This window comes from Myxine glutinosa, chromosome 6, assembly GCF_964187855.1.
Source record: "Myxine glutinosa chromosome 6, kmMyxGlut1.1, whole genome shotgun sequence".
In the NCBI taxonomy this organism is placed as follows: Eukaryota; Metazoa; Chordata; class Myxini; order Myxiniformes; family Myxinidae; genus Myxine; species Myxine glutinosa.
This window is the reverse complement of record NC_136266.1, coordinates 29,500,688-29,526,971: the sequence shown is the minus strand read 5'-3', so window position 1 is coordinate 29,526,971 and position 26,284 is coordinate 29,500,688. Positions and strand designations below refer to the sequence as shown.

General features: G+C 44.6%; 1 protein-coding gene across 1 annotated transcript; it reads left to right on the top strand.

Annotated features, from left to right (window-relative positions):
* Positions 1-531: 531 nt before the first annotated feature.
* On the top strand, positions 532-25,733 carry NOL7 (nucleolar protein 7). Its single transcript, XM_068119782.2, has 7 exons — positions 532-959; positions 1,135-1,195; positions 7,232-7,290; positions 19,583-19,681; positions 20,273-20,400; positions 21,052-21,129; positions 21,749-25,733. Exons 1-7 carry the CDS (start codon positions 727-729, stop codon positions 21,817-21,819), a joined length of 729 nt encoding a protein of 242 aa, XP_067975883.1. The 5' UTR covers positions 532-726; the 3' UTR covers positions 21,820-25,733.
* Positions 25,734-26,284: the final 551 nt, after the last annotated feature.

The window sequence follows — 26,284 nt, the reverse complement described above, 5'->3', positions numbered from 1 at the left end:
TTATTTCATTAAAATTGAAGTAAAATTGAAGTACCACTGCGCGGGATATCATGTGATCTTTGAATTGTTATTGTTGTTTGTTTGGTTCGATGCCTGTTCGTGGTTTATCAAACTTGCCGGAATATTTGCCCATTTTTGCTATTATTGATTGTACATCGTTCAAGGGTTGAAATAATCGTACAAATATGATAATTGTCGTTCGTATGTCTGGTAACTCATTGGTAACACGTCTGGTAACTAATCTGTCCTGAAAATACGTGTGCAGTACAACAGGAACGGCTGGCTTGGCAAGCGATGGCGAGCTGCTTAATAATGCATCAACCCATGATATTATCATTAGTTGAGGTGTCGTGTCATTATCTTTCAGAGAGGATGGTTTCCTACTTAGTTTAAAATAAATGTCATATTTTGTAAGTCAGTGTGCTCTCAGAATATATAGGTGAGGGCGAGACTACCGGAAGTAAGCTGTCAAACGTGCCCTTTTGTGGTTTGTTTTCAACGTATCCAATCACGTGACTTGTCGCGAAGGGTGCACTAACCGGAAGTTACGTAGTTCCGTGGGCGTCTATATTTTAAATAAACACTTTAATATGATTTACACCATAAAAGCTTGCTTTATAAGGAAACAAAACGCGTTAAAAAGGAAGTCAACGACACGAAAGTTAAAAAACTACAAAAAGCAATCACACGTGGGTTTTCGTGTTTGAGGTAATTATTTGGTTCGGCATGAAGCTTCGCAGAAGAGTTGTGGTTTCCTCAAACGACGCGGAAGAGTGTCAGGAAGATTCTGATTCCTTTGTAGCGTCGTGTCCCAAACCTCCGCTAGTGTCCGATCCTCGCTCCAAAGTCCTGGAATCTGGAGATGGCAGCGACGGCGAAGGGCCCGCGGAGGTCGGTTTTGGGGACGCCAAGGCTGAAGCACTCAGGGAAGTTGATGAAGTCGCTCAGACAAGAAAAAGGTGGTTTGTTTATTTATTTATTTTTTAATCTGTTATGTCGATTTGAAGCATAATTATATAAACAAACATGAATTGAGCTTTATATATTAGATATAGATATAGATGTCTGTTGTAAATGTAATAGTGAATATGATTAATACACAAAATGGCTGTTACCATTTTTGTCGTTGAACAGAGATAAATGTGTCTTGAGAGAGCAAAGGAGGAAGAGGAATGACCTTTTTGTTACCCAGAAGGTGAGTTAAGTGGTTTAGCACCGCTCCCTCTGCTATGTGCATGTGCGTGTGTTAGTTGTTTTCATACGTCAGTACTGGCTTTGCAATGTATCCGTCAGGTATCAAACCTTCTCATTATTAGTCACTTGCTTGGGAATCCACATGGAGGTAATTATTTTGTCTTCGCTCTATGGGCTTTGGTTATGTGAAAGAAGAGGGACAAGAAGTAGAAGGATAAAGTATAAAGCAAAAGTGTGCAATAAGCAAACTGATCCATCACTTTTTGTCACCCTGTACATATCCAAAGTTTAAAAACCCCAAAAAAATTACTTTCTGCTGAGTCACTTTTTGCTGAGTAAAATCCACTCGGTTTAAATTCTCCGGTGTTTGACATGTCATACATTTTATGCATGCTTGGTGTTGGCTTAGCGGTTAGGGTGCTGGCTTGGGATCCTAGGATCCTGGGTTCGAATCCTGGGCGATCACTGAATTAACGCCAGGGGGCGTTGACTCGGCCTGTCGTCCTTCCGAGGTCGGCAAGTTGAGTACCAGTTCACTGGTAATTCCCTGTGTCGCAAGAGGCGACTAACAGGATTTGCGGCAGTCAGGGCATCCGGCTGTAAAAAAAACATTGATACCAAAAGCGGACTACGGTGCCCGAAAAAGGCCAACCTCCGTTCTGTGGGGAAAAATGGCCTCTAAAGGCGGTTCTATACATTTTATGCATGAAATTAGGGAAGTACTCTTTCTTTCTTTTATTAAGAACTCGAGGAATTCGCCTATATCCAGGAATCTTCAAATGTACACTGGTTAAAAACTAGGACTGCACTTGTAGAGTACATGGTCTCGCTTCACACGCTCATTCTGAGCAGTAATAACATCATCTATCTATAATTCCAGTAATCTCTGTCTGTACGTTTGTACGTTTGTCTGTCTGTGACCGCTGTTTCTCGACAACCACGGGTCCGATATACTTTTAACTTGCCAGGTATATTGCTGGGGACCCGAGGATGTGCCTTTTCAAGGTTTCATATTAATCGGACAATTACTTACCGAGCTATGTCCAAAAAACGATTCAACCAATCAGAGAGCAGCGAACGATCGCGTGTGCCGGCGTTGCGAATGGACCAAACCATTCCATGTAAATAGAGGGGGGGGTTCTGTGGTCGTTGCGAATGGACGAAACCATTTCATGTAAATAGAGGGGGGGGATTGTCACTGTACTCGCAAGCCGTTCGCCGTTCGCTTTGGCGTTGCGAATGGACCAAACAATTTCATGTAAATAGAGGGGGGGGATATAATTTTAGATAGATATATAGTACGGGCATATATATAGTACGGGCATGCCCTAGTTAACTAAATACTCTATTATTATGGCGCACTGCTATTATTGCCCATATCATCCATGCACCCACCCTATTATGTCATATACATTGCCACTATCCGTAGCTTCCTCGATTAACTTCATTATTCGGATATTTAACAACCACTTTTGTGCACATTAAGGCTAAATTGTATCGAATGTGAATATGAAAAAAAAATTCAAACTGCATTCCCTATTGTATGCTACTCGATCATATGTATGAAGTGCCACATTGATCTGTTAGCGGTGCTCTTTTTTGTTTTCTTTTTTTTTTCTTTTTCTCTCTCCCAAATCCAGTATGGTCATCAGACCACATGACTGACATCATCGATTTCATTCTTCACTTGTATCGGGTCGTAGATCAGATGTATGAAGTATCAAATTTTTCAAATAAGGATTTTGATTCAATCAATTATGGCTGGATTAGCACATCACTGCTGGCATCATCGTTATCACCCTGTATACCCAATGGAGAGTTGTTTATGTGCCAAGTTGCAATTTGTTTTTATTGATTGGTTTCAGAGAAATTCCCCCCCCCCCCTTAATCCAATATGGCTGCCATATCATGTGACCTATGACAGAGTTGTCAAAATACTCTCCATGGGGAGTCAGTCCCTCTTATGTTTAAGGTTTTGCATTGATCGGACAAGAGGTTGCAGAGAAAAACTTTTTTAAAAGCGAAAACGGTGGCCTGAAAAAGTATTCACCCCTACCGATAATGCCACATTTAGATTAATTGTGAATTATGTGAAACTCTGTTTAGTTGAAGGAGGTTACAAGTCAGGAATACCTGCAAAAAACATGTACAAATGAAAATTCACTGGTTGTAAAAGTATTCAACCCCTTAGGTCAGTACTTTGTGGGAGTACCTTTTGCAGCAATGACTGCTATGAGTGTTGTTGGGTAGTATGTCTCTACCAGCTTTGCACAGGGAGAGGGTGAAGTCTTTGCCCATTCTTCACGTGAAAATTTCTCTAGTTCTGCCAAGTTTGATGGGTATCGTCGATGGACTACAATGTTCAAGTCTCACCATAGATGTTCCATCGGGTTCAAGTCAGGACGTTGATTGGGCCACTCAAGATTATTTATTTACTTCTTGTTCAGCCACTCCATTGTCCCCTTTAGCTTTGTGCTTCGGACCATAGTCCTCTTCTTCTTTGTCTTCTTCTTCGAAGAGGAACACAAACTCGTCTCCCAGTCACAGATGTTGATGAGGATTCTGCAGTGTTCCTCATGGCCCCGCCTCAGACTCTGCAACCACCAATTGGAGTGCTGAACACTGAACGGGCTCCTCAAACCTAAATCATTAGGTGGTGATTATCCAATTGGAATTTGTCTTGTTGATAGGTGGTTTCTATGGTATTCTTCTTCAATGTCTCATTCACCTTGTGCAAATATCGCCTCATTGGTGCACATCGAAGAGCTTTGTGGTACCTTTGTGGCTTTCATGTATCTGGGAAGGTCAACCAGCACAATGTGAGGATCTGGGACTCTGAAAACCCCCACGTGGTCATTGAACACACGTGAGACGGTCCAATTTGTGATGTGGCCTTCTCCATGACTTTTTTTTTGGGTCTTTTTTTTTTTTTTTTTTTTTTTTTGTATACAAGATCGAGGCTCGTGAAAGAGCGAACATTAATCACACAGAAAGACAAACGGACACATAAAACAAATAACATCGGGAGCGGTAGACAAGATGGGGAGAGAGGGGGAAGGACACAAACACAACATTTGAGAGCAGGGACCGAGAGACATGGAGACATCGAGAGAACTGTGGGAGGGAGAGGGCTTTGAGGGGGAGGCATGGGAAGGGTGGGGGTGGGAGAGGTATAAAACATATGGACACTGCCAGGACTTCCAGGAAAGAAGTTGGAATTTCAAACAAGGTGGATCTGGGGTGAATTAGTGGGGGTAGAAAAGATCAAGGTTTTGGATGGGGGAAGATAAGAGATGGTGGTGAACAGCTGTTTTAAAGACCTGGAGGGAGGAGTGTGATTGAAGTGAGTGTGGGAGTTTGTTCCAGAGGCGGGAGAAAAGGAATGAAAGAGTGAAGGTGAGCAGAGAGCCGAGATTTCGGCAGTTTAACCATCAGAGGGTGGCTGGCAGATCTTGTGCGACCTGTAGGAATATTTGGGGGACAGAGCACAGAGAGAGCTGGGGGAGCAAGGCCGGAGAGGAGTCGGTAGAAGACAGAAAGACCACCTACCTGCCTGCGGTGAGAGTGAAAGGCCCTCAGAGATAGCTTCATCGCGGGAGATTCCAATGATTCTGAAAGCTTTGGATTCAACAGCGTGAAGCCGAGCCAGGTGTGAGGTCTGTTTTTCTTTGTGGAGGATACAGTGACCTCAATAATTTACATGGACATGTTGAAAGGATTCGCCTTCCCACAGGTTGAAGACCTGCAACCCGATATCATTTTTCAACAGGACGGCGATCCCCCTCGTTGGGCCTTAGGTGTTTGAGCTGTCCTAAACGAAAATTTTCTATGTTGCTTGATTGCCTGAGACGGAACAACCACCTGGCCCCCATGATCAACAGACATAACCCCCTTGATTTGTTTCTGTGGGGGTTTGTACCTTATGAAGTTTGTACAAAGATGTCTACAATACCAAGGTGGCAAAGCTGCAGGATCTTTGTTCTCGGATCACAGCTGCATGCACTCTGGTGGACGCAAACGTGCTGTGCCGAACATGGCATTAACTCGTGTACTGACTTGATGTCCTGAATGTGACCAACGGAGCTCACATTTAAGTGTATTAATGGTGTGCACAAAACGTTGAGTTTCTGTATCATATAAAACAAAGGGTATCGTCGTATCGTTTGTGGTTCTAAATATATCAACAACCAAAGTTATCCGGGTCTTTTTGGAACATCCTGGATCTTGCTTCCTGCCTGTGAGGATTTGGCTATTTGACCCCTTCACCACTCTCCCTTACCACAAGGTGCACATTCGACAGGTGTAAACGATTTCATTTCCTCATATTGACTAGAATTAAATCACAAGCATGCCGTCACCCGTATTTATGAAGGTGTTTTATTTATTGCATGTGGCTTCAATGTCCTAAAATAAATGCAATGCTGGTGAAGGCATGTATTTGTAAGGAAACCATCAGACTGATCAAGAATGATGTTTTACTAGCTTTTTGATGGCGATTTAATGGATTTGCATGTTTTGCACAAAATAAGCAAATAATTTCTTGTCCTTTTTGAGACATATATTTGTATTAACATTTCTTGAGCTCTACAATGCAGTTTGGATTTATGCCAGGAAGAGGAACGACAGACGCGCTCTTTATTGTGAGGCAGTTGCAGGAGAAGTACATGGAGAAGAGGAAGAAGTTGTTTCTTGGGTTTGTTGATCTGGAGAAAGCATTCAATAGGGTTCCACACGAAGTATTGACATGGGCATTGAGGAAGTTAGGAGTGGAGGAATGGTTGATCAGAGTAGTGATGGCAATGTACAAAAGAGCGTGCACAGCTGTAAGGATGAAGGACGGGAACAGTGGTGAGTTTGAGGTGAAGGTGGGAGTGCATCAGGGGTCGGTACTAAGTCCACTACTATTTGTAGCTGTGATGGAGGTGCTGGCTCAGAACGTAAAGGAGGGTTTACCATGGGAGTTGTTGTATGCAGATGATCTGGTGTTGATTGCGGAAAGTATGGATGGACTGAAGGAAAAGATGAACAAGTGGAAGGAATGTATGGAGACAAACGGTATGAAGGTGAATATCGGAAAGACGAAGGTGATGGCAAGTGGTAAAGCATGTGGTGAGGTGGAAAGAACTGGGAAGTGACCATGTGCTGTGTGCAGGAAGGGTGTCGGAGTGAACTCCTTTCAATGTACAATGTGCGCTGAGTGGGTTCATCAAAAATGTAGTGGTCTGAGAGGGTCATTAACCAGTGTGGCAGCTACATTCAAATGTAAGGTGTGCACAGAGGGAGCTGCAGATGGAGGAAATGTTGAGTTGGATCTTGGAGACAGCGTGAAGCTGGAAGGTGTGAAAACATTTTGCTACCTCGGAGACATGCTGAATGGAGAAGGTGGATCAGACTCGGCAACGGTTGCTAGAGTGAGATGTGCATGGAAGAAGTTTCGGGAACTGAGTGGCGTGCTGATGAGGGGAGTGTCGTTGAAGCTGAAGTGAAAGGTGTATGCTGCATGTGTGAGAAGTGTTATGATTTATGGGAGCGAGACATGGGTAATGAACGTAGAGCAGCAAGGAAGGCTGGAAAGGGTGGAAATGCGAATGGTTCGGTGGATGTGCGGAGTATCGTTGAGAGAGAGGAAGATAAATGATGAATTGCAAAAGATGATGGGAATAGAGCCTGTGATGGATGCTGTGAAGAGAAACAGATTGAGATGGTTTGGTCATGTGTTGAGGAAGGATGAAAGTGACTGATTGAGAAGAGTGATGGAAATGAATGTAGAAGGAAGTAGAGGACGGGGAAGACCGAGAAAGACTTGGCTAAAGATGGTGGAAGAAGAAATGCGGGCAAGGGGGTTAACGAGTAGAGATGCAGAAAATAGGGCAAAATGGAGAAGATTGTCATGGGGACCGCAAGGCTAACCCCCGCTCTGGCAGGGAAAATGGCCTTAAAATGCATGTTGTATTTCTTGAGCTCTACATTTTGTTGCACTTTTTATTTGTTACATAGTATGATATATTTTTTTTGTTGTTGTTTTAAAAAAAAATAGAAGCAGAAACTTCTTTCTGCTGATGTACTGGAGGCCTTGTCTGGGAGTGAAAAGTCTCGGTAAGTAGATTTTTGGATTTGGGTTGTTTTTATTCGTTTGTTTTTCATTTTGTATTCTTGTCCTTATTGCATCATACATTTTTGTCACTTGAAGCTTTACCTCACATTATCACCCATCACTTGTTACCCTGGACAGAGGAGGGAGTATTGAATTTCGATTGGTTTGTTTGTTGTGAAATCTAACATTCGCCGGTGTGTGTGTGGTGTGTGTGGCCGAGGTCGACCCATGCAAATGTCTATGAATCAATTACCGCTTGAAAGTGAATTGGACTGTGAGTACTTCTATCAATTATGTACCTGTGACACCACAAGCCAGAAGCTTATTGGTTTTTGAGGTCAAAGGGCGAGGCCACAAACTCAATTTTCATACCATTGACCTGTATTTAAACAAGCAGACAACCCATTTCTGGGCTGTTTTGAGATGATTAATTCCCATTCGAGTGTGGTCTATTCCGGGAGTTTTCCTGGAATGCCCTTTGATAGCAAAATAGCAGGGACCTTCAAAATTGTGTGGAAAATGTGACTTCAAGTCCTAAACACCTTTCTCCTTCAAACCCCCATCTCTCCTCCCCTTCCAGCCCCAATTCTTCAAACCCCCTTCTCACCCAAGTCCTCAAACATCCTCTCCCAGCTATGTCCCCTCTGTTTCTGCCCTCCCCCCTACACACCAACTCTGTTCTCTGCTCACCCTTCGTCTTCAGCTCCACTAAACTGCGAACCCCCTCTAACCCCAAGTCCCTACCCCCTCCCCGCCCCTCTTCCCCCCCCCCCCCCCCCCTGATATTTTTAGACCTCCACGTGCACTGTCAACATGCAAGCGCTCTTGAATCGGGCATCACTCACCATTATAATGCTATGGTTATGAAGTTTACCCCATTCAAACACAATCGTGCAACTTGTTTTATATTGTTGCGGGTAAGGTCGGCAGGGTCACGTTCACTCGAATTCCGACTCCTGACAATTTGTTGCGGTAGGGGGCCGAGATGGTACGACCGAATCCCCACTCCTGACAATTTGTTGCGGGATTCAGCCGAAGTACGAGGGGTTAAAATCCCACTCCTGAATACAAATTTGTTGCGGGTGCGACCGAGAGGTACCAAGAGGGTTCCAAATTCAAGGTCCAATGTGCACACGGCACCGAAGACGGCGATCGCACCCTCACTTTCCCACACCTTCTGGATGCCGAGCGGTTTTTCACGGTGTGGAAAGCGGCCTTACCCCAACAAGATTTATGGACCTGAATCTAGCCAAATTCGGTCTCGAATGGTGCTAGGCCAATTGGTGAAAGGACGTAATGAACAGGTTGGAAAGGAAAAAAATGTAAAGCCTTTTATTCTGAAGGCACAGCAAAAGAGACAAAGATTCAGCTTACAAAGTCTTACCTATCCTAATAAACCCCACTGGCGCTTTCACTCAGGGGAAAAAAAATGAATGATCGTTTTAAGGCCATTTTCCCCACTCGATTGGGGGTTAGCCTTGCGGGCCCCATGACAATCATGGTTCCCTCTTTGAGGCAATGTTTTTATGGCCGGATGCCCTTCCTGACGCCAACCCTTAGTCGCCTCTTACGATGCGCAGGGAAACGGTGTACCTATTCTAAACCGGGGTACACACCGGGAGGACACTCACTCACTCAGGGACACACAGGTTATTCTCGTACCGATGTACGTGCTGCGCTTGCCTCCGAAGGTGCCCACGTGTCTGGTATGCGCAGCTCGATCCTCGAGGTGAAGCCTGGATAAGGTAATGTTCGACGAACTTCAACGCAAGCAGACGAGCTTCGGCTCAGGTGAGTCGTGGAAGAAGCCAACGCTTGCACGTCAGCCAGATGGCGCAAAAGATCGGCGCAGACGCGATGGGTGTCGGGCGCCGAACAAAGCCAAAACATGTGTTGTCTCGTGGAGGAAACATAAAGGCAAGCGAGGTCTCGTCGTGGGCGTGGCGAAAGGGCAAGAGCGCAGGTGTGTCCTCGACGTGGCGAAATCCCAGGGAAAAAAAGAGTGAATTGCGATCCGCGTGGGCTTTTACCAGACTTGGTCACGCCCTTCAAAATGTTCAGAGCCTCCCATTGGCTGAGGCTTGTCGCATCATGGCGACGGCTTGTCCCGCCCCCTTACTGGTCACGTGGGCCTGTACTTCTGGCCACGCCTTCCTGTACATCTGGTGTTATGGCCACGCCTTAACCAACGAAGGTTTGACATTCTGCCTAACCTCAACGCATATTGGTTTTGATTTCCTCCACAATGGGAAGGGACTAATCTTTACATTCAATAGAAAATAACTGACTAATGCAGGCTACATGTTGTCGTGCAATTGACTATAGGGCGTTTGCCTTTATGGCACAACTGCAACAATATACAGTGCATTCAGAAAGTATTCAGACCCCTTCACTTTTTTCACATTTTGTTATGTTGCAACCTTATGCTGAAATCGTTTAAATTCATTTTAGTCCATGGGCCAGACCAGATATCGGTACCACCCGAGGTGGCAAAAGTTCCATGGTGCCAATTTATTTGTTACACCCATATAAGTAAAATAATATGTGATAGCAATTCCAAATGGGTAGCTTTTTCATTTTTCTTGCAGGAAAGCTGTTTTTGCATTAATCGCGATACCGCAACTCCACGCTGTTGTTACTAGTATCATCTTCCAAATCATTTTTTTAGCTGAATAGACAATGTAACATGCTTAAATATCTTAGCAAATGGATGTTTGTAATAAAGACATGTATGTTATACTATATAATACATATTCTTGTATTTATTCATGTGTGGAAACTAACTTTTTCTTCAGTTTTAGTGTCTTAGTTAAGAACAAAATATATGTTGGATGCTGGCAGTGTCCAGTTTTCTTCCGTATTCCGTATACTTGGCCACTGGTGGATACTTCCTGGTAGGTGAGGCAAGAACAAGAGGCTCTGCAATAATTGTCTATTTAGTTAAGCAGAAAATATATGACAGATATGTAAAGTGCTGATTTCCCCTCATCAGTGGTGATATACATTTGCAGCCTGGTTAGAATAAGTCCAGTCATGAATGCTTGATTTGCTTTCAGATATCAGTCCACTGGTTTCACCAGTCTAATTAAGTGTAATTAAATATAATTAAGGACTGGCAGACTACTAATTTGTGCAACATAGTAATGTGGATTGATAATTCTATGTTGCAGGTGAAAACTGACTGAACATGGCCTCTGACGGAGCAAGCAGCCTGCCACTAAAGCGGCCACGAGTGGAGTGCATCATCCACTGTTCCAATGACAATACAGACAAGCTGGTTTCACTACAAGACATTGACTCATGGAGAACATTGCTGAGGGCAGCCCAGATCAGAAAACATGCAGCAATTTTGAAACTAGCTACGAACCTTCCTGATGGACAGATTCCAACAATCCAGTACCACAGAAAATGTCGCAGTCTCTTCACCATGAAAAGACATCTTGATGGCATCCTCAAATGTGCCAGTGCCAGTGAACCTGCTCAAGACACAGGATCACAGAGAGCAGCTAGACAATGTGCAAGCACATCAAGGACTTATGAGGCAGAGTGCATTTTCTGCCAGAAAGACACCAAGTATGCTAAAGGACAGAAGACGAGAGAAATCCTCATACAATGTCGAGAACTGCGAGCTGACGCCACAATCAGGAATGTAGCCATGGAGAAAATGGACAGCAGAATCCTTGCCATAGTCAGCAGAGACCTGGTAGCTGCAGAAGGTCACTATCATAGGTCGTGCTATCGGTTCTATACCAAAAGAGAGGTTCGCAGTGGACAGGATGCAAGCCAAGATGATGATGCTGAAGCTCAGTATGGCGCTGCTGTGGATCAGGCCTACAATGAGCTGTTCCTGTTCATCAGAAGGGAGCTTTTTGGCAATCCTCAAGTGATGACAATGACTGATCTCTCTTCTAGACTGGTGGCTTCAATGAACTCTCTTGGTATTGCCCATGTAAGGGAATCAACCAAGAAACACATACGACGGAAACTGGAAAGCGAGTTTGCAGACTCCCTGCACATCTTCTCTGAGGGAAAAGGGAAACTCCTCCTGTTTCCAGACAACCTGTCCATATACGAACTTGCCAAACAATACCAATCGCTACAAGCAGAGCTGCATACTCAGAAAGGCCTCCATGCTGAAGATGTGGTCTCCAAAGCAGCCCTGAAAATGAGAGCCGACATCAAGAACCAAGATGCCCCTCAAGCCTGGCCACCGGAAGTCAAACCAGAAGCAGAGGACACTACCATTCCAGAGTCGGTCATGGTCTTCCTGTGCTATCTACTTACAGGTTCCAATGACCCTGATCATGCATCTCAAAGAGTCCAGCGGCTTCTGTGTTCACTCGGCTATGACATGGTATATGCTGTAACACGTGGACTGATAAAGCCCCCGAAGCACATCGTTCTGCCATTCGCTATCAAGTCACTGACCGGGAATGTAGAGTTGATACACATCCTCAACCGACTCGGCCATAGTGTGTCCTATTCTCAGATGGAAGAGATCGACACTGCTCTGTGTCTCCAAAAGCTCTCGCTATCAGGGAGTGATGTTGCCCTCCCAGGTAACATCCATCCTGGCATATTCACAACCTTAGCCTGGGATAATATCGACCGTCTGGAAGAGACCACCAGTGGAGAAGGAACATCTCACAGAGTGAATGGGATTGCCGTACAAGCAAAGCCAATCACCCCAGTGTCCACCAGAACCATGCTGACTGTAGGAAAAACAAAGCAGAGAAGTATTGATGCACCACCAATGTGGCACACAGAACCGCACACGGTTTGTCGACATCAGCAAACTGGCAACCTCAATTGGAGACAGCATGTGTGACAGCCTGGTTGGGCTACACGCCTTTACAGGGTGTGACACTGTGAGCGCATTCGCTGGCCGTGGGAAGCTGATAGCACTGAAGCTGGTGAGGAACGACAGTAACTACCAGGAGACGTTTAGACAGCTTGGTCAGTCATGGGATGTCAACCCAGAACTATTTGAGAAGGTACAGCAGTTCATCTGTCGCATGTATAGTGCAGCTGCTAGGACTGGTGAGGTCAACGAACTGCGCTACCAGCTCTTCTGCGCAAAGAGGGGAGGAGTCGAGTCCAGCCAGTTGCCACCATGTAGAGACTGTCTCTTCATGCACGTCCTACGAGCCAACTACCAGGCAGCAATATGGAAGTGCTGTCTGCAGGCTCGCCCAGCGGTGCCAAACCCTACCGAGCATGGATGGACAGTGGATGAAGATGGCAAGCTCGCCATCCACTGGATGCGTTCACCACCAGCACCAGATGTGGTCTTGGAACTCTTAGCTTGCAAGTGTGTGCGTTCCTGCAAATTGCCAAAATGCACATGTCTGACCAATGGACTGTCATGCACAGACATGTGCAAGCTACAAACCTGCAGTAACCAGAAACAACAGGAAGATGAAGAATCCTTCGAACTCGGAGACTCCGATGAAGACGAGCAGTTCGATGACTGACTATGATATCGCTAGTTTGGTACATTGACATACTCAGTATTATTCTGAAGAGCACAGGACGTGCTTTCCCTGGAAACACCCTCAGAATACATGTAGACATGTAGACATTTTGATAATGTGTTGTGTCATTTCATCTTTATGTGAAGCACTACCTGACCATACCGGGTACATAGCCTACAGTCTGTTAGTTCTGTTAGTATGTGATTTCCAACCATTTTGTATAACATTTGAGTACTAGTACTGTTTATAGCTATTGTGGCATACATGTACTTGAGATGGGCTCAGCAGATGAGCTCAGTACAGCCTCTGGACTTTCTTTCCCTTGATTCAGAAAACCGTTTGATTAATATGTGTTGTGACCTTTTCATGTTGTGACATGTTTATGTGACAATTTCCATAACAATCACGTACGTGTATTATAGTAGCTGTTGTATTCCAAAATTACACTATGTGAAGATTGTATGTTTAAAATAAGACATAAAGCGATAATTTTGGGATCTACGTTGTCTCAGTACTTTCTGATTAATATGCCCAATTAGTCCATGGGCCCGTACCCAAAATTTCACACATGGACTAAATCAATCCGAACCGTCGAACGCCTTTTCACAGGGTGCGGGTATAAAATAGCTGATAACTACCACTAAGCTACCAGTCCAGAATTGCTATCACATCAGCATGTATCCCACATACATGCACCTTTCCAAAAATCATTACTAGAACTTGCCACCTCGGGTGGTACCAATTAGTGAAATTTCGGGTCCGGGCCCATGGACTATTTTTTCCCTCATCAATCTACCTACACTCAATACCCCATAATGACAAAGAGAAAACAGGATTTTAGAAAGTTTTGCCAAATTTATTAAAAAGAAAAAACTGAAATATCACATTGACATAAGTATTCATACCCTTTGCTATGACACTTGAAATTTAGCTCAGGTGCCTCCCATTTCTCTTGCTCATCTTTGAGATGTTTCTACACCTTGATTGGAGTCCACCTGTGGTAAATTCAATTGATTGGACATGATTTGGAAAGGCACACACCTGTCTATATCAGGTCTCACAGCTGACAATGCATATCAGAGCAGAAAACAAGCCATGAGGTCAAAGGAACTGCCTGCAGAGCTCAGAGACAGGATTGTGTCGAGGCACAGATCTGGAGAAGCCTACAAAAAAAATCTCTGCTGCATTGAAGGTTCCCAAGTTCCTGGTTCCCAAGAAGGACCTGGTTCGCGCCATTGACCGAGTGGTTCGCACCAACCGGAGCTGTTTTCGGATGACGTGCTGATGTCCTCGGACTTTGCGCCAGGCTCTGGGCCGACCGGGCCGACGTGCATCGAAGTCCTTTCCAAGGGTGTGGTGCTGACCGGGCCGCCGTGGTGCTGACCGGGCAAACGTGGTGTGGTGCTGACCGGGCCGCCGTGGTGCTGACCGGGCTGACGTGGTGCTGACCGGGCCGCCGTGGTGCTGACCGGGCAAACGTGGTGTGGTGCTGACCGGGCAAACGTGGTGTAGTGCTGACCGGGCCGCCGTGGTGTGGTGCTGACCGGGCTGACGTGGTGCTGACCGGGCCGCCGTGGTGCTGACCGGGCAAACGTGGTGTGGTGCTGACCGGGTAAACGTGGTGTAGTGCTGACCGGGCCGCCGTGGTGCTGACCGGGCAAACGTGGTGTGGTGCTGACCGGGCAAACGTGGCGTGGTGCTGACGGGGCTCCTGCAGCCGTGATGCTCCCCCCCCCCCCCCCCCCCCCCAGAATTTCCATGTTTTAAACGTTTCACAGTGTGTACCCTGGATTAGAATAGGTACACCGTAGTCCTGCGTGTCGTAAGAGACGACTAAGAGGGTTGGCGTCAGGAAGGGCATCCGGCCATAAAAAAACATTGCCTCAAAAAGAGAACCATGACAATTACAACTACATATGGGCAGGGTACAGCCCGAAGTGGAGATCGGTTTCTGAGGTTTGGGACATGGAATGTAGGGACAATGACAGGGAGATCAGGAGAAGTGGTGGAAGTATTGGTCAGAAGAAGAGTGGACATATGTTGTGTGCAAGAGACGAGATGGAAGGGAAGTGGTGTGAGAATGGTTAAGGTAGGCATGGACAGAAATACAAGTTTGTGTGGCAAGGGTGCCTGGAGGGTGTGAATGGTGTTGGTGTCATGTTTTCTGAAGAGTTTGGAGACAGTGTGGTGAGTGTGACTAGAGTGAGTGATAGGTTGATGATGGTGAAAATGATGATTGGAAAGCTCTTGGTGAACGTCATCGGGATATGCTCTGCAGGTTGGTCGGAGCAATGAAGAGAAGGACAAGTTGTGGTGTGCGATAGAGAAGCTAATGGAAAACGTGAAAGATGAGGAAGTTGTTGTGGTAGGAGGAGACCTAAATGGACATGTGGGAAGGAGTATGGATGGTTTTGAGGGAGTTCATGGGGTTACGGATATGGTGTGAGAAATGGAGAAGGTGAAAGGATTTTGGAGTTTGCTGATGGAGCTGATTTGTTGATTTGTAAGGGGTCGACAGGTGGGTGGGTCGACAGGTCGTCAGGTGGGTCGACGACAACCGTTGATTACCTGATGGTGCGTAGGCGAGATGGGGGCACCTCCGGGACACAAAGGTGATCCCGGGGGAGGAGGCTGTTTCACAGCACCACTTGGTTGTCTGTGACATAAGGGTGAAAGGTGCGAGGAGAGCTCGGTGGATGAAGTACCAACCGAGAATGAAGGTGTGGAGGTTGAAAGGTGACAGTAAGGGAGGCATTAAAAGAGAGGCTGAGTAGAGTAGAGGATGATGTGGTTGAGCTTGAAAGTGGTTGGATGTCAATGAAAGCTAGTCTGTTGGGAGCCGTTGCTGAGGTATGTGGATGGACAAAAGGACCACCGAGGCACTCGGAAACATGTGGTGGGATGATGAAGTTGGAAAGAGGATTGACGAGAAGAGGAAGAAGTTCAAGGAGTGGCAGAAGGCGAAGGGTACGGGAGCAGAAACAGCAGAGCATGAAAGTTATAAGGCAGCCAAGAAGGCTGCAAAGAAAGAGGTAGCAAAGGCACAGGAGGCATGCAGGAAAATGTTCGGAGAATGCTTGGATTCGGAAGAGGGTCAGAGAGCAGTATTCAGGATTGCAAAGCAGATAGCGAAAGAGAGGTGTGATGTGATGGGGGTGAGTTGCTTGAAGGATGAAGTGGGACAAATCGTTGTGGACCCAGATGGAAATAAAGGAAGATGGAAAACATATATGGAAATGCTGTTGAATACAGAGAATGAATGGGATGGCAACATAGAGAGTAACCCAGTTTTCGGACCGGCAGAGAAGATAACTGAGATGGAAGTTGAGGAAGCGATAAAAGCAATGAAGAGTAGTAAAGCGGGAGGGCCGACGGGAGTTGTGGGAGATATGTTGAAGGCAGCAGGAAGTTGGGGTGTGAAGAGAATGACAGAGATCTGTAATCTGGCGGTGAAAGACAGCCGCATTCCAGTGGATTGGGAACTGAGTACTCTCGGCCCTCTATACAAGGGGAAAGGTGACCCTCTAGAGTGTGGCTCGTACCGAGCGATAAAGTTATTGGAGCATGGAATGAAGGTATTGGAAAGGGTGTTGGAGAGGGTGTTGGAGAGGGTGTTGGAGAGGAGGATAAGGAAGAAAGTGAAGATCGACGAAATGCAGTTTGGATTTATGCCAGGAAGAGGAACGACAGACGCACTTTTTATTGTGAGGCAGTTGCAGGAGAAGTACATGGAGAAGAGGAAGAAGTTGCTTCTTGGGTTTGTTGATCTGGAGAAAGCATTCGATAGGGTTCCATGCAAAGTATTGACATGGGCAATGAGGAAGTTAGGAGTGGAGGAATGGTTGATCAGAGTAGTGATGGCAATGTACAAAAGAGCACGCACAGCTGTAAGGACGAAGGACGGGAACAGTGGTGAGTTTGAGGTGAAGGTGGGAGTGCATCAGGGGTCGGTACTAAGTCCAGTACTATTTGTAGCTGTGATGGAGGTGCTGGCTCAGAACATAAAGGAGGGTTTACGGTGGGAGTTGTTGTATGCAGATGATCTGGTGTTGATTGCGGAAAGTATGGATGGACTGAAGGAAAAGATGAACAAGTGGAAGGAATGTATGGAGACAAAAGGTCTGAGGGTGAATATCGGAAAGACGAAGGTGATGGCAAGTGGTAAAGCATGTGGTGAGGTGGAAAGAACTGGGAAGTGGCCCTGTGCTGTGTGCAGGAAGGGTGTCGGAGTGAACTCCATTCAATGTACAATGTGCGCTGAGTGGGATCATCAAAAATATAGTGGTCTGAGAGGGTCATTAACCAGTGTGGCAGCTACATTCAAATGTAAGGTGTGCACAGAGGGAGCTGCACATGGAGGAAATGTTGAGTTGGATCTTGGAGACGGCATGAAGCTGGAAGGTGTGAAAACATTTTGCTACCTCGGAGACATGCTGAATGGAGAAGGTGGATCAGACTCGGGAACGGTTGCTCGAGTGAGATGTGCATGGAAGAAGTTTCGGGAACTGAGTGGCATGCTGATGAGGAGGGGAGTGTCGTTGAAGCTGAAGGGAAAGGTGTATGCTGCATGTGTGAGAAGTGTTGTGATTTATGGGAGCGAGATATGGGTAATGAACGTAGAGCAGCAACGAAGGTTGGAAAGGGTGGAAATGCGAATGGTTCGATGGATGTGCGGAGTATCGTTGAGAGAGAGGAAGACAAATGATGAATTGTGAAAAATGATGGGAATAGAGCCTGTGATTGATGCTGTGAAGAGGAACAGGTTGAGATGGTTTGGTCATGTGTTGAGGAAGGATGAAAGTGACTGGTTGAGAAGAGTGATGGAAATGAATGTCGAAGGAAGTAGAGGACGGGGAAGACTGAGAAAGACTTGGCTAAAGATGGTGGAAGAAGAAATGCGGCAAGGGGGTTAACAAGGAGAGATGCAGAAAATAGGACAAGATGGAGAAGATTGTCATGGGGACCGCAAGGCTAACCCCCGCTTTTGCAGGGAAAATGGCCTTAAAATGCATGTGGTGTTGTTGTTGTATTGAAGGTTCCCAAGAGCACAGTGGCCTCCATGATTCTCAAATGGAAGAAGTTTGGAACAACCAGGACTCTTCCGAGAGCTGGCCGCCCAGCCAAACTGAGCAATCGGGGGAGAAGGGCCTTGGTAAGAGAGGTGACCAAGAACCCGATGGTCACTGGCTGAGCTCCAGAGATCCTGTGTGGAGATGGGAGAAACTTCCAGAAGGCCAACCATCACTACAACACTCCACCGAGGAACAGCAAAAGGAACAGGAGGAGGAACAGCAACAGCAACAGGAGGAGGAACAGCAACAGTAGGAGGAACGGGAACAGGAGGAGGAACAGCAACAGCAACAGGAGGAGGAACAGCAACAGGAGGAGGAACAGCAACAGGAGGAGGAGCAACAGCAACAGGAGGAGGAACGGGAACAGCAACAGGAGGAGGAACAGCAACAGCAACATTAGGAGGAGGAGGAACAGCAACAGGAGGAGGAACAGCAACAGGAGGAGGAACAGCAACAGCCACAGGAGGAGGAACAGCAACAGCCACAGGAGGAAGAACAGCAACAGCCACAGGAGGAAGAACAGCAACAGCCACAGGAGGAAGAACAGCAACAGCAACAGGAGGAATAACAGCAACAGCAACAGGAGGAGGAACAGCAACAGGAGGAATAACAGCAACAGCAACAGGAGGAACAGCAACAGGAGGGGGAACAGCAACAGCAACAGGAGGAGGAACAGCAACAGCATCAGGAACAGCAACAGGAGGGGGTGGAGGTGGAGGAACAGGAGGAGAAGGGTTGGAGGTGGAGGAGGAGGAGGAGTAGGAGGAGCAAGAGCAAGAGGAACAAGTGGAGGAACAAGTAGAGGAACAGGTGGAGGAACAAGAGGAACAGGTGGAGGAACAAGAGGAACAGGTGGAGGAACAACAGGAGAAAAGAAAGAAAACAAAACAGGCGATCCCCTTCCACCTAGGCACAAGAGTCCTCGCTGCAACAGGATTTGTGGCTCGAAGATCGGCCTCTTTAGCCACCTGTGGACCCACAACTCATGAACTGGAAAACGGTCATACTCGGCTACAAGTGATCGCCGAAGTAGAGGCCATCCGAAAAATGTAAGCCACCGAATAGTCCGCAGTGAGAAAAATTTATCAGCCAAATCTGTTGTGCACAACAATCAATCATGTTAAAAAAAAAATCGAAATTGCCAAATTTGTTTCCATGACGACTTTTTAAATAGGATTTCACAACTATCGTGCATGACATCTTTATTGTCTGTCTGTTTTCTGTCTGCACAGAATGTATGCCTATTGATGTACTATATATTGAAATAATGATGGTACGTCAATACATCTATTAATTGCGTACTATTGAAATGTGAGTACGTCTATTAATTGCATGCCATTGTACCATGAGTACGTACGAATAATAATTATGTACCATTGCAATGTGTGTCCCCCATTTGATTGTGTATTATTGGAACGTAGGTATGTCGATTTAATTACGTGCAATTGGCACGCGAGTACATCTATTATGTATTAGGACGTATTAATTACGCAACATACCAGCACAATAACACCACCCAGCGACACAAGCATCATACAAAAGTCCTGGCGAGGGTCTGCAATCTAATTGCTCTTTCTAGTTTCAAATTAAATTATATTAATTGTTAAACATTTTGTGTCCATTGGCAAAAGGTGCTATATAAATCCAATAATCATCTATTTGACAACTTTTGTACCTCTTTATGCCCCATTGCTGATATAATTCATGCAGCATGTGGATTAAAAAAAAAAATGTGTATGTTTTTGTAGGCGAGCTGCATTTCCAACAGAGAAAGATGGGAAGAATTTTGGCAATGACATTCCTTTGGATGAAAAAGAAACTAGTACGGAGGACAATATTCCCAGCAGGTTTGGATTTTTTTGCATTTTTGTAATGTTCCGTTTCACATATTTGGGTGGGGGGGGGGGGGGGAGGGTATTGGTGAGGTGTATACAGTAAATTAACTGTTGAGAAGCAAAATGAACAGTTATCTGACATGTCAATGCATTCTGGGAAGGGGGTACAAAGTTTACTTTCCCATTTGCAACTACATTCCCCTTGCATTGAATATAGATCAGAATGGGGCTCAAACATTTTGTTAACCTGTCCTACTGTGCTTGAAATTTTACTTTAGTCCACTGAACTCTATTTGGCTTTGCTTTTGGCTCGCACAGTTTACTTCTCAGGGGTTGTTGTTCTAAAAACTAAATTCTAACTGTGTGCATCGGGACTTTGTGGCCATGCTGTACAATACATGGCATGTTTATTAAATATGCTTTTCTCATTCAAAATTAAATTGCCAAAAGCAAATGCATTTTCTTATCTGCAGCGATGTGAAAGATTATTTGCATCTCTTAAACAGCATGCTGAGTAATAAGTCAGACTTTCTGACTCATCTCCAGTTTTGTTTGTTTGTTTGTTTGTTTTGGTCCAAACATTTATTCAATGACTTCTTACAGGCCTGAGCTGCCTCAGCGATACAATGTGCAGAATATCCATGATGTGGGTTTGCAAGATGATCGCCATTCCGCAGCTTTGGCCTTCCTTCAAGGCCAACTAAACAGACCTGGAATCAAGAGGGTCACAGGTAGAGACCATTTCTCGCTACATTTGCTCATTTGCCCATTCTCAAAAGCTGTGGGTACCTCCGAGATGGATTCTGTTTGAATAATGTATTATCTCTGCCACAGAAGATAGACTGGAGTTGTATTTTCACCGCTACCTTTGTCAATCTGTCTGTGAGCAGGATGTCTCAATTTATGGATGGATGTGGATGAAACTTGGTGGACAGGTCGGGTGTGTGACAAGGACCAATTGATAAGATTTTGGTGAAGATCCGGATACGAGAATCTTTTATTTTTTAAGCCTGTCACCAAAGGTGGACGAGGTTATGTTTTCACCCCGTCTGGCTTGTCTGGCTTGTCTGTCTGTCTTTGTCTATAAGCAAGAAATGTCAAAAAGTTAAGGACTGATTCAGACGAATTTTGGTGGACAGGTTATTGACTTCGACTGTGGTGAAGATACAGATGTTATAAAAAATTTTTTTTAAAGTGATCCCGGTTTGGGACTGGTGGTTAAGAACCCATCATTTACATCGTTGGACGAGTTTTTATAATATCATTTTGAGTAACTTCAGCATTGTAAATTGTTTGTGGAAAGTGCATTTGAACCTTTTTACTTTATTTTTAATCGTATCATCCTTATCATTTTTTTCCCTTCTTCCTTGTATACTTTACAGCCAATGAATTATTTTCTCAAGAAAGCAAGGTGAATTATGTCAAACTGCCGGCCAAGCAATTTATCAGTGGGAGTATTGGTGAGTCGTTTGCAATACCTAAAAATAACCTGTCTGTCTACTACTGCTCTCGTCATCCATAATTGTAGGGAACGACCAATCAGCTTTTACTTGTTCAATTATCCCCAGCTGCAGCTAAGATTTCATAAATGGTTCCCACTTGTCTTTTTTACCAAATTGTTTTTTAATTTTTTATTATTACCAATTGGAGACCAGCTCCTCTGGGCGAGCCTCTTCAAACAGTTATTGCTGATAGTGACGTCAAGTGAAACGATTGGTGAAGCAAGCAGTCATTCAGCTCTGTTCACAAATTGAAACCTTATCCATAGTGCCCTCGGATTGGTTTTCATTGTTCAGATTTGTCGTAAAGCCAAATGGACCAGTGTGAGCTCACTACTCGTGCGCTTTACCGCTCTCTGTTCTTGCAATATGGCTAACTTTGAGATGCACTGTGCTTATTTTGTGCCAGGTTGTTGATCTATGCAGCTGCCACCCAATCGACCTTCACGCTCTCATGACTAACATTTGTTTTTGCCATGTCAAACGTTTGGCATTGTTGTGTTGCCTTCTGTTTTCACTCTACCTCTACTTTTTACAGTGGCATCCTAAATTTGATACCCCTTGTCGTCTGTCTGTGCAGATGAAGAGGAATGTGCAAGAGCGCGGCAGAAATGCACGAAGCTTTTGGAGAAGCATGCAAGAATGATGTGAATCGCCCCAATTGCAATCGTTATAAGAAAAGCTGCTGCAGAGAAGTGTCCCAAAATAGTTTATCATGGTTTCGCGTTGTTGATGTTGGAGCAGTTATGTTGTAGTTATGTTGATGTTTTGCTGTTGGAGCAGTTATGTGAAATTGAGGAGAAGATGCCTTCATTGCTGAAGTTTGACTTTGGTCTTTTACAAAAGTATGTCGGAGGTATTTTAAAACTACTGGGTACATGCGGTTTAATTAAGGTTGTACAAATAAAAAGTGTTTATCCCTCTGACAATATTAAAAGTTTTTAGTTACAAACACTTTAAAATTCTATTCGGTCATTAATATGTGCAAATAAGTTAATCGACGTCTCCCGTTTGTTTGTTTGGTTCATGGGTGTTGCGGTCGGGGTTATTCGGCCATCAGCTGAAGCGTCTATCGACGAGTTGGTAACTCTTGCCTGAATCAGAAGTTTGACATCCAAAACATGCCAGTGTAAGTTTGCCATCGACTTACTTTGTACTATTTATTGGCTGTGCTTTGGTCGAGTGCACTGCTCACTTCTTGATTTACTGCAGACTGATGACTGACAAATCAGATTGCTTTATTTCATCATGTGACTGGTCAAAATGGCAGTGCTCATGGATCTGAGATTTCAGCTGGAGTTTTCAGAATGTCTGGAGAAAAATCAGATTTAAAGTGCTTAATGCACTATTTCATCAAGAATGACAGTCCATTCTTTCATGGGCCAGAGAGTGGGTCCAGAGATTGTGTACGAGAGTCCTGCTGTGTCCCAGTCAATCCGATGATGTATTTGCTATCAAAGCGAACAAGTTGAACACGTTCATGCATGCATCAAATTCTATGACTACGTCTGGGAAGTAGGTGGTGCTACGGATTTTCTCGCACAGGTGCTTATCATTGCTCAGATCAGAGAGCTCGACCGACTGTGTGACCTGTGAATTCCCTATCTCCTGTGTCCATGCTGCTTGCCACGGTTGATGGATTATTGGCGAAGACTAACAAAGCTGCTCTCCTTCATGCGGTAATAGCTGCTTATTATGGTTCTGCATGAAAAGTGTGCACTCGTCATCGATGGTATGGGTCTAATCCACCAAATGGATCATGTTCACGATACGTTTCGCTGCATTTGAAGGTTCTGGACCTTGCTAAGAAGTTTCACAGCTCCCGTGTTTCTTTCTAAATCATGTTGGGCCACAGGTGGACTCCAATCAAGTTGTAGAGACATCTCAAGGATGATCAACGGAAATTGGATTCATCTGGTCTCAGTTTGGAGTGTCATAGCAAAAGGGTTACTTATTGACTCGAGACATTTCAGCTTTTCATTTTTAATTTGTAAAAATTTCTAAAGGAATTTCCACTTTGACATTATGGGGTATTATGTGTAAATCAGTCAAAAAAAAAATCTCGATTTAATCCATTTGAAATTCAGGTTGTAACAACAAAAGGTGAAAAAGTCTTTGGGTGTGAATACTCACATCTATACTATAATCGCTGAAATCTATCTGGGTTTTCCCAACATCTTTATTTCTTTCACATTTCTCTTTATTCATTCGAATTCTTGCATTTTCTTCATATATCTCTTCCTTTTTCTATCTGTCTTTGGAGAAGTGAATTATTGCAGAAAGTGTTCTGTAAGACTCACTTGGCTGTGCTTGGATGGGTTTGAGGGTAGAGGAGGAGTAGCGGCTGAAACCCGAATCCTATCCAGGTTCCTCCTGATGACTCCGTCTTTGCTCTACTTCGTCTGGTTCCTTCTGACGACTCCAATGCAGAATTTGGTTTTCCGTTTCATTCTGAAGGCACTGTACCTCCCATGAGGGATGCGCTGGTATTGCATACTCGACAGCAATTTGCCATGCGGATGCAAGTATTGTCAGAACTGTGTGGAGACTCCAAGAGTACCGGCTCATGGATGACTGATTTATTCGAGGCAGAGGACGACCTCGTTGCCGAGTAATTTTCCAGCTTCTTGTGTGCTGTCAAGCTGAAGTTTCCCCTCCGTGTCATCGTTGAGTTCTTTGGAATATTCATTTCCATGTCATCTGCTGTTTTCGATATGTCAATTTTTCTATTGATCCTCTGAAATTTATACATATTGCTCACCTGATGTATCGTCCATATTCATCACCATGTCATTTGCTGTATTCAACTTAACCATTTTGGTCCTGATTTTCTCAGATAAGTACTATTTAAGCAAGTACTAATCTACAATGGGGGAGAGGCAGCGGAGGGGTTGTTGTGATCCATTTTGGTGTTTTGAGATGCTGTGAGGATTTTCTTCCATGCTTTTAAATACCAGAATACAGTATATGATCATAATTTGTTCTATATGACACTTTTCTCGAAACTTCTTGTTTTGGCATTATTCCCTCAGAGTTTGAGTTCCTCATGAAAGTATCTTTCAGTAGGGCCTCTCTCTCATTCCTACCACCTTCAGGCTTGTTCTCATGGGATGTAATCAATCCCACAAGTGCATCCATGACGATGTTATGGGTGTGTGACGTTGGTCCTTAGCACTAATAATTAAATCGATGTAGTGAATTTTTACGTTCTGCTCATGTCATGTGGCAACCCTAGAATTCCGCATATATGTAAAGCTTCCTTCGATGCCTTGAAGCCAACCAAGTTTGATAGCTGGCAGCTCACCCAGGACGATCTTTAGGGCATGAACTCGGTACTGGAACCATGATTTTGATGAATTTAGTGGAATGGACAAGACACCCATTAAGCGCGTATGAATCCTAGCATTGTGAGGTTCTGCTTGCACACAGTCCTTGTATATGTCAACATATCAGAGTGGAGAAACTGACAATGCCGGCATTGTTTCCAACACTTGTGGGGCCGTGAAGTTGGTCCTGGACACTGATAAATAGGTCACTCATATTAAAATACGCAATTTGGTATCTGTCTGTCGGACCAAGATGCATTAGGTCATTATCCAATCGCAACCAAACTTGGCAGTGAGACTAGGGGGTTACACAATGGGGGTTGTATCGATTTAACTCTCCACCAAAAGGGATTTTCCCCACCAAGGGGCTTGCATGTTGAGATGTATAGCTGTATTAAAATAGCATATCAAGGCGGTTTTTAATAGCAAAATTAATAACATGATAATAGAAGAATATGAGTTATTACGAAGCAATATTAATGCGAATATAAAGCAATATTAATGCTAATATACCCTTTCCCAAAGAGGTTTCCTCCTTGGACAAATGCCATGTCAATGTTTATAAGCTTATCGTGGTGTTTCATGGAAACCTTTATCAGAAGTAAAAAAATAAAATAAATTATAAACCACAAACATATGAATACCTTTTTAAACAGTCGCTAATGCCGTTTAAAACTGAATTTAAATGCATTTGGAGGAATCCCAACATCCGTGAGGCAATCCATGCTTGTCGCTTTGAAGTTCCTGAGCGAAGTTCTCCTGTAGTCTATATACCCCACAAGGATTAATTACATTACTCTGCCACTTCCTTGTTTTTTGTGGTGCTTTTCCAAGGCCGCTTCTAATAACAAAAGTAATACCGACCCCTAATGATAATAGCATAATAATGTGATTACAAAACAATATCCCCCCCTCTCCAAGGGGTTTTGTGACTTGCGATATTGCCCCCTCCCCCAACATCATCGAATCTTTTCAATGACCTGATCTAACATATTATGGTGTCATGCATTGTCTGATCCTAACAAGCCTGTACCCCAGTAGTGACGTGTGGTGAGGTGAGCGTATTGAGTGATCCACGCAAGTTTATTGAAATTCAGGTTCACATTCTTACCACTTCTGGAGCCTCAGCTAACAGCCTATAAGGGGTTGAGATCATTTACTTATTGTATACCTGTTGTTGCTTCCTTGTGTTTCCCCCGTGCCATTTGTTTATTAAATATACCTGGTCTCAGAGTTGAATTCTGGTTGTCGTGGTCGTCTTTGTAACGTTAAGGGTTAGTGTTATGTATGCTGTTAATCGGACACAGTCTGCATCAAACCGCTTTACAAATTATTGAGGGGTATCTTCTCGTGTGGCTGTCTGCCTGGGCGATGAGGCAGGGTCATGGGGGTCACTGCCCCAAGGTCCATTGAGGGGCCAGAGCTTATCCAGTGTTTTTTATTTATTTATTTTAAACAGTACAGTGAAACCTCTAGTCGGCTGATCTTCACTTCCTCATCATTATATGATTGAGGGGAACAGGGAGGTCTGCACGGATGTTTGCCTTGGTGTCTGTGCCTGTCTCTGTCAGTGTCTTTGTCTGTGTGTGTCTCACTGATGCAGTGTCCCCCATTACCAGTAAGCTGGTACTCATTTTTACAACCTCAGAAGGATGACTGGCTGAGTCAACCCACCTCATGTTAATTCAACGTCACGAGAAAGCCTCAAACTCAGGATCCTAAGATCTCAAACCAGCCACCTTAACCATCAAGCTAACACCAGGTGTGAGGGATAGGTGAGGCAGATATTC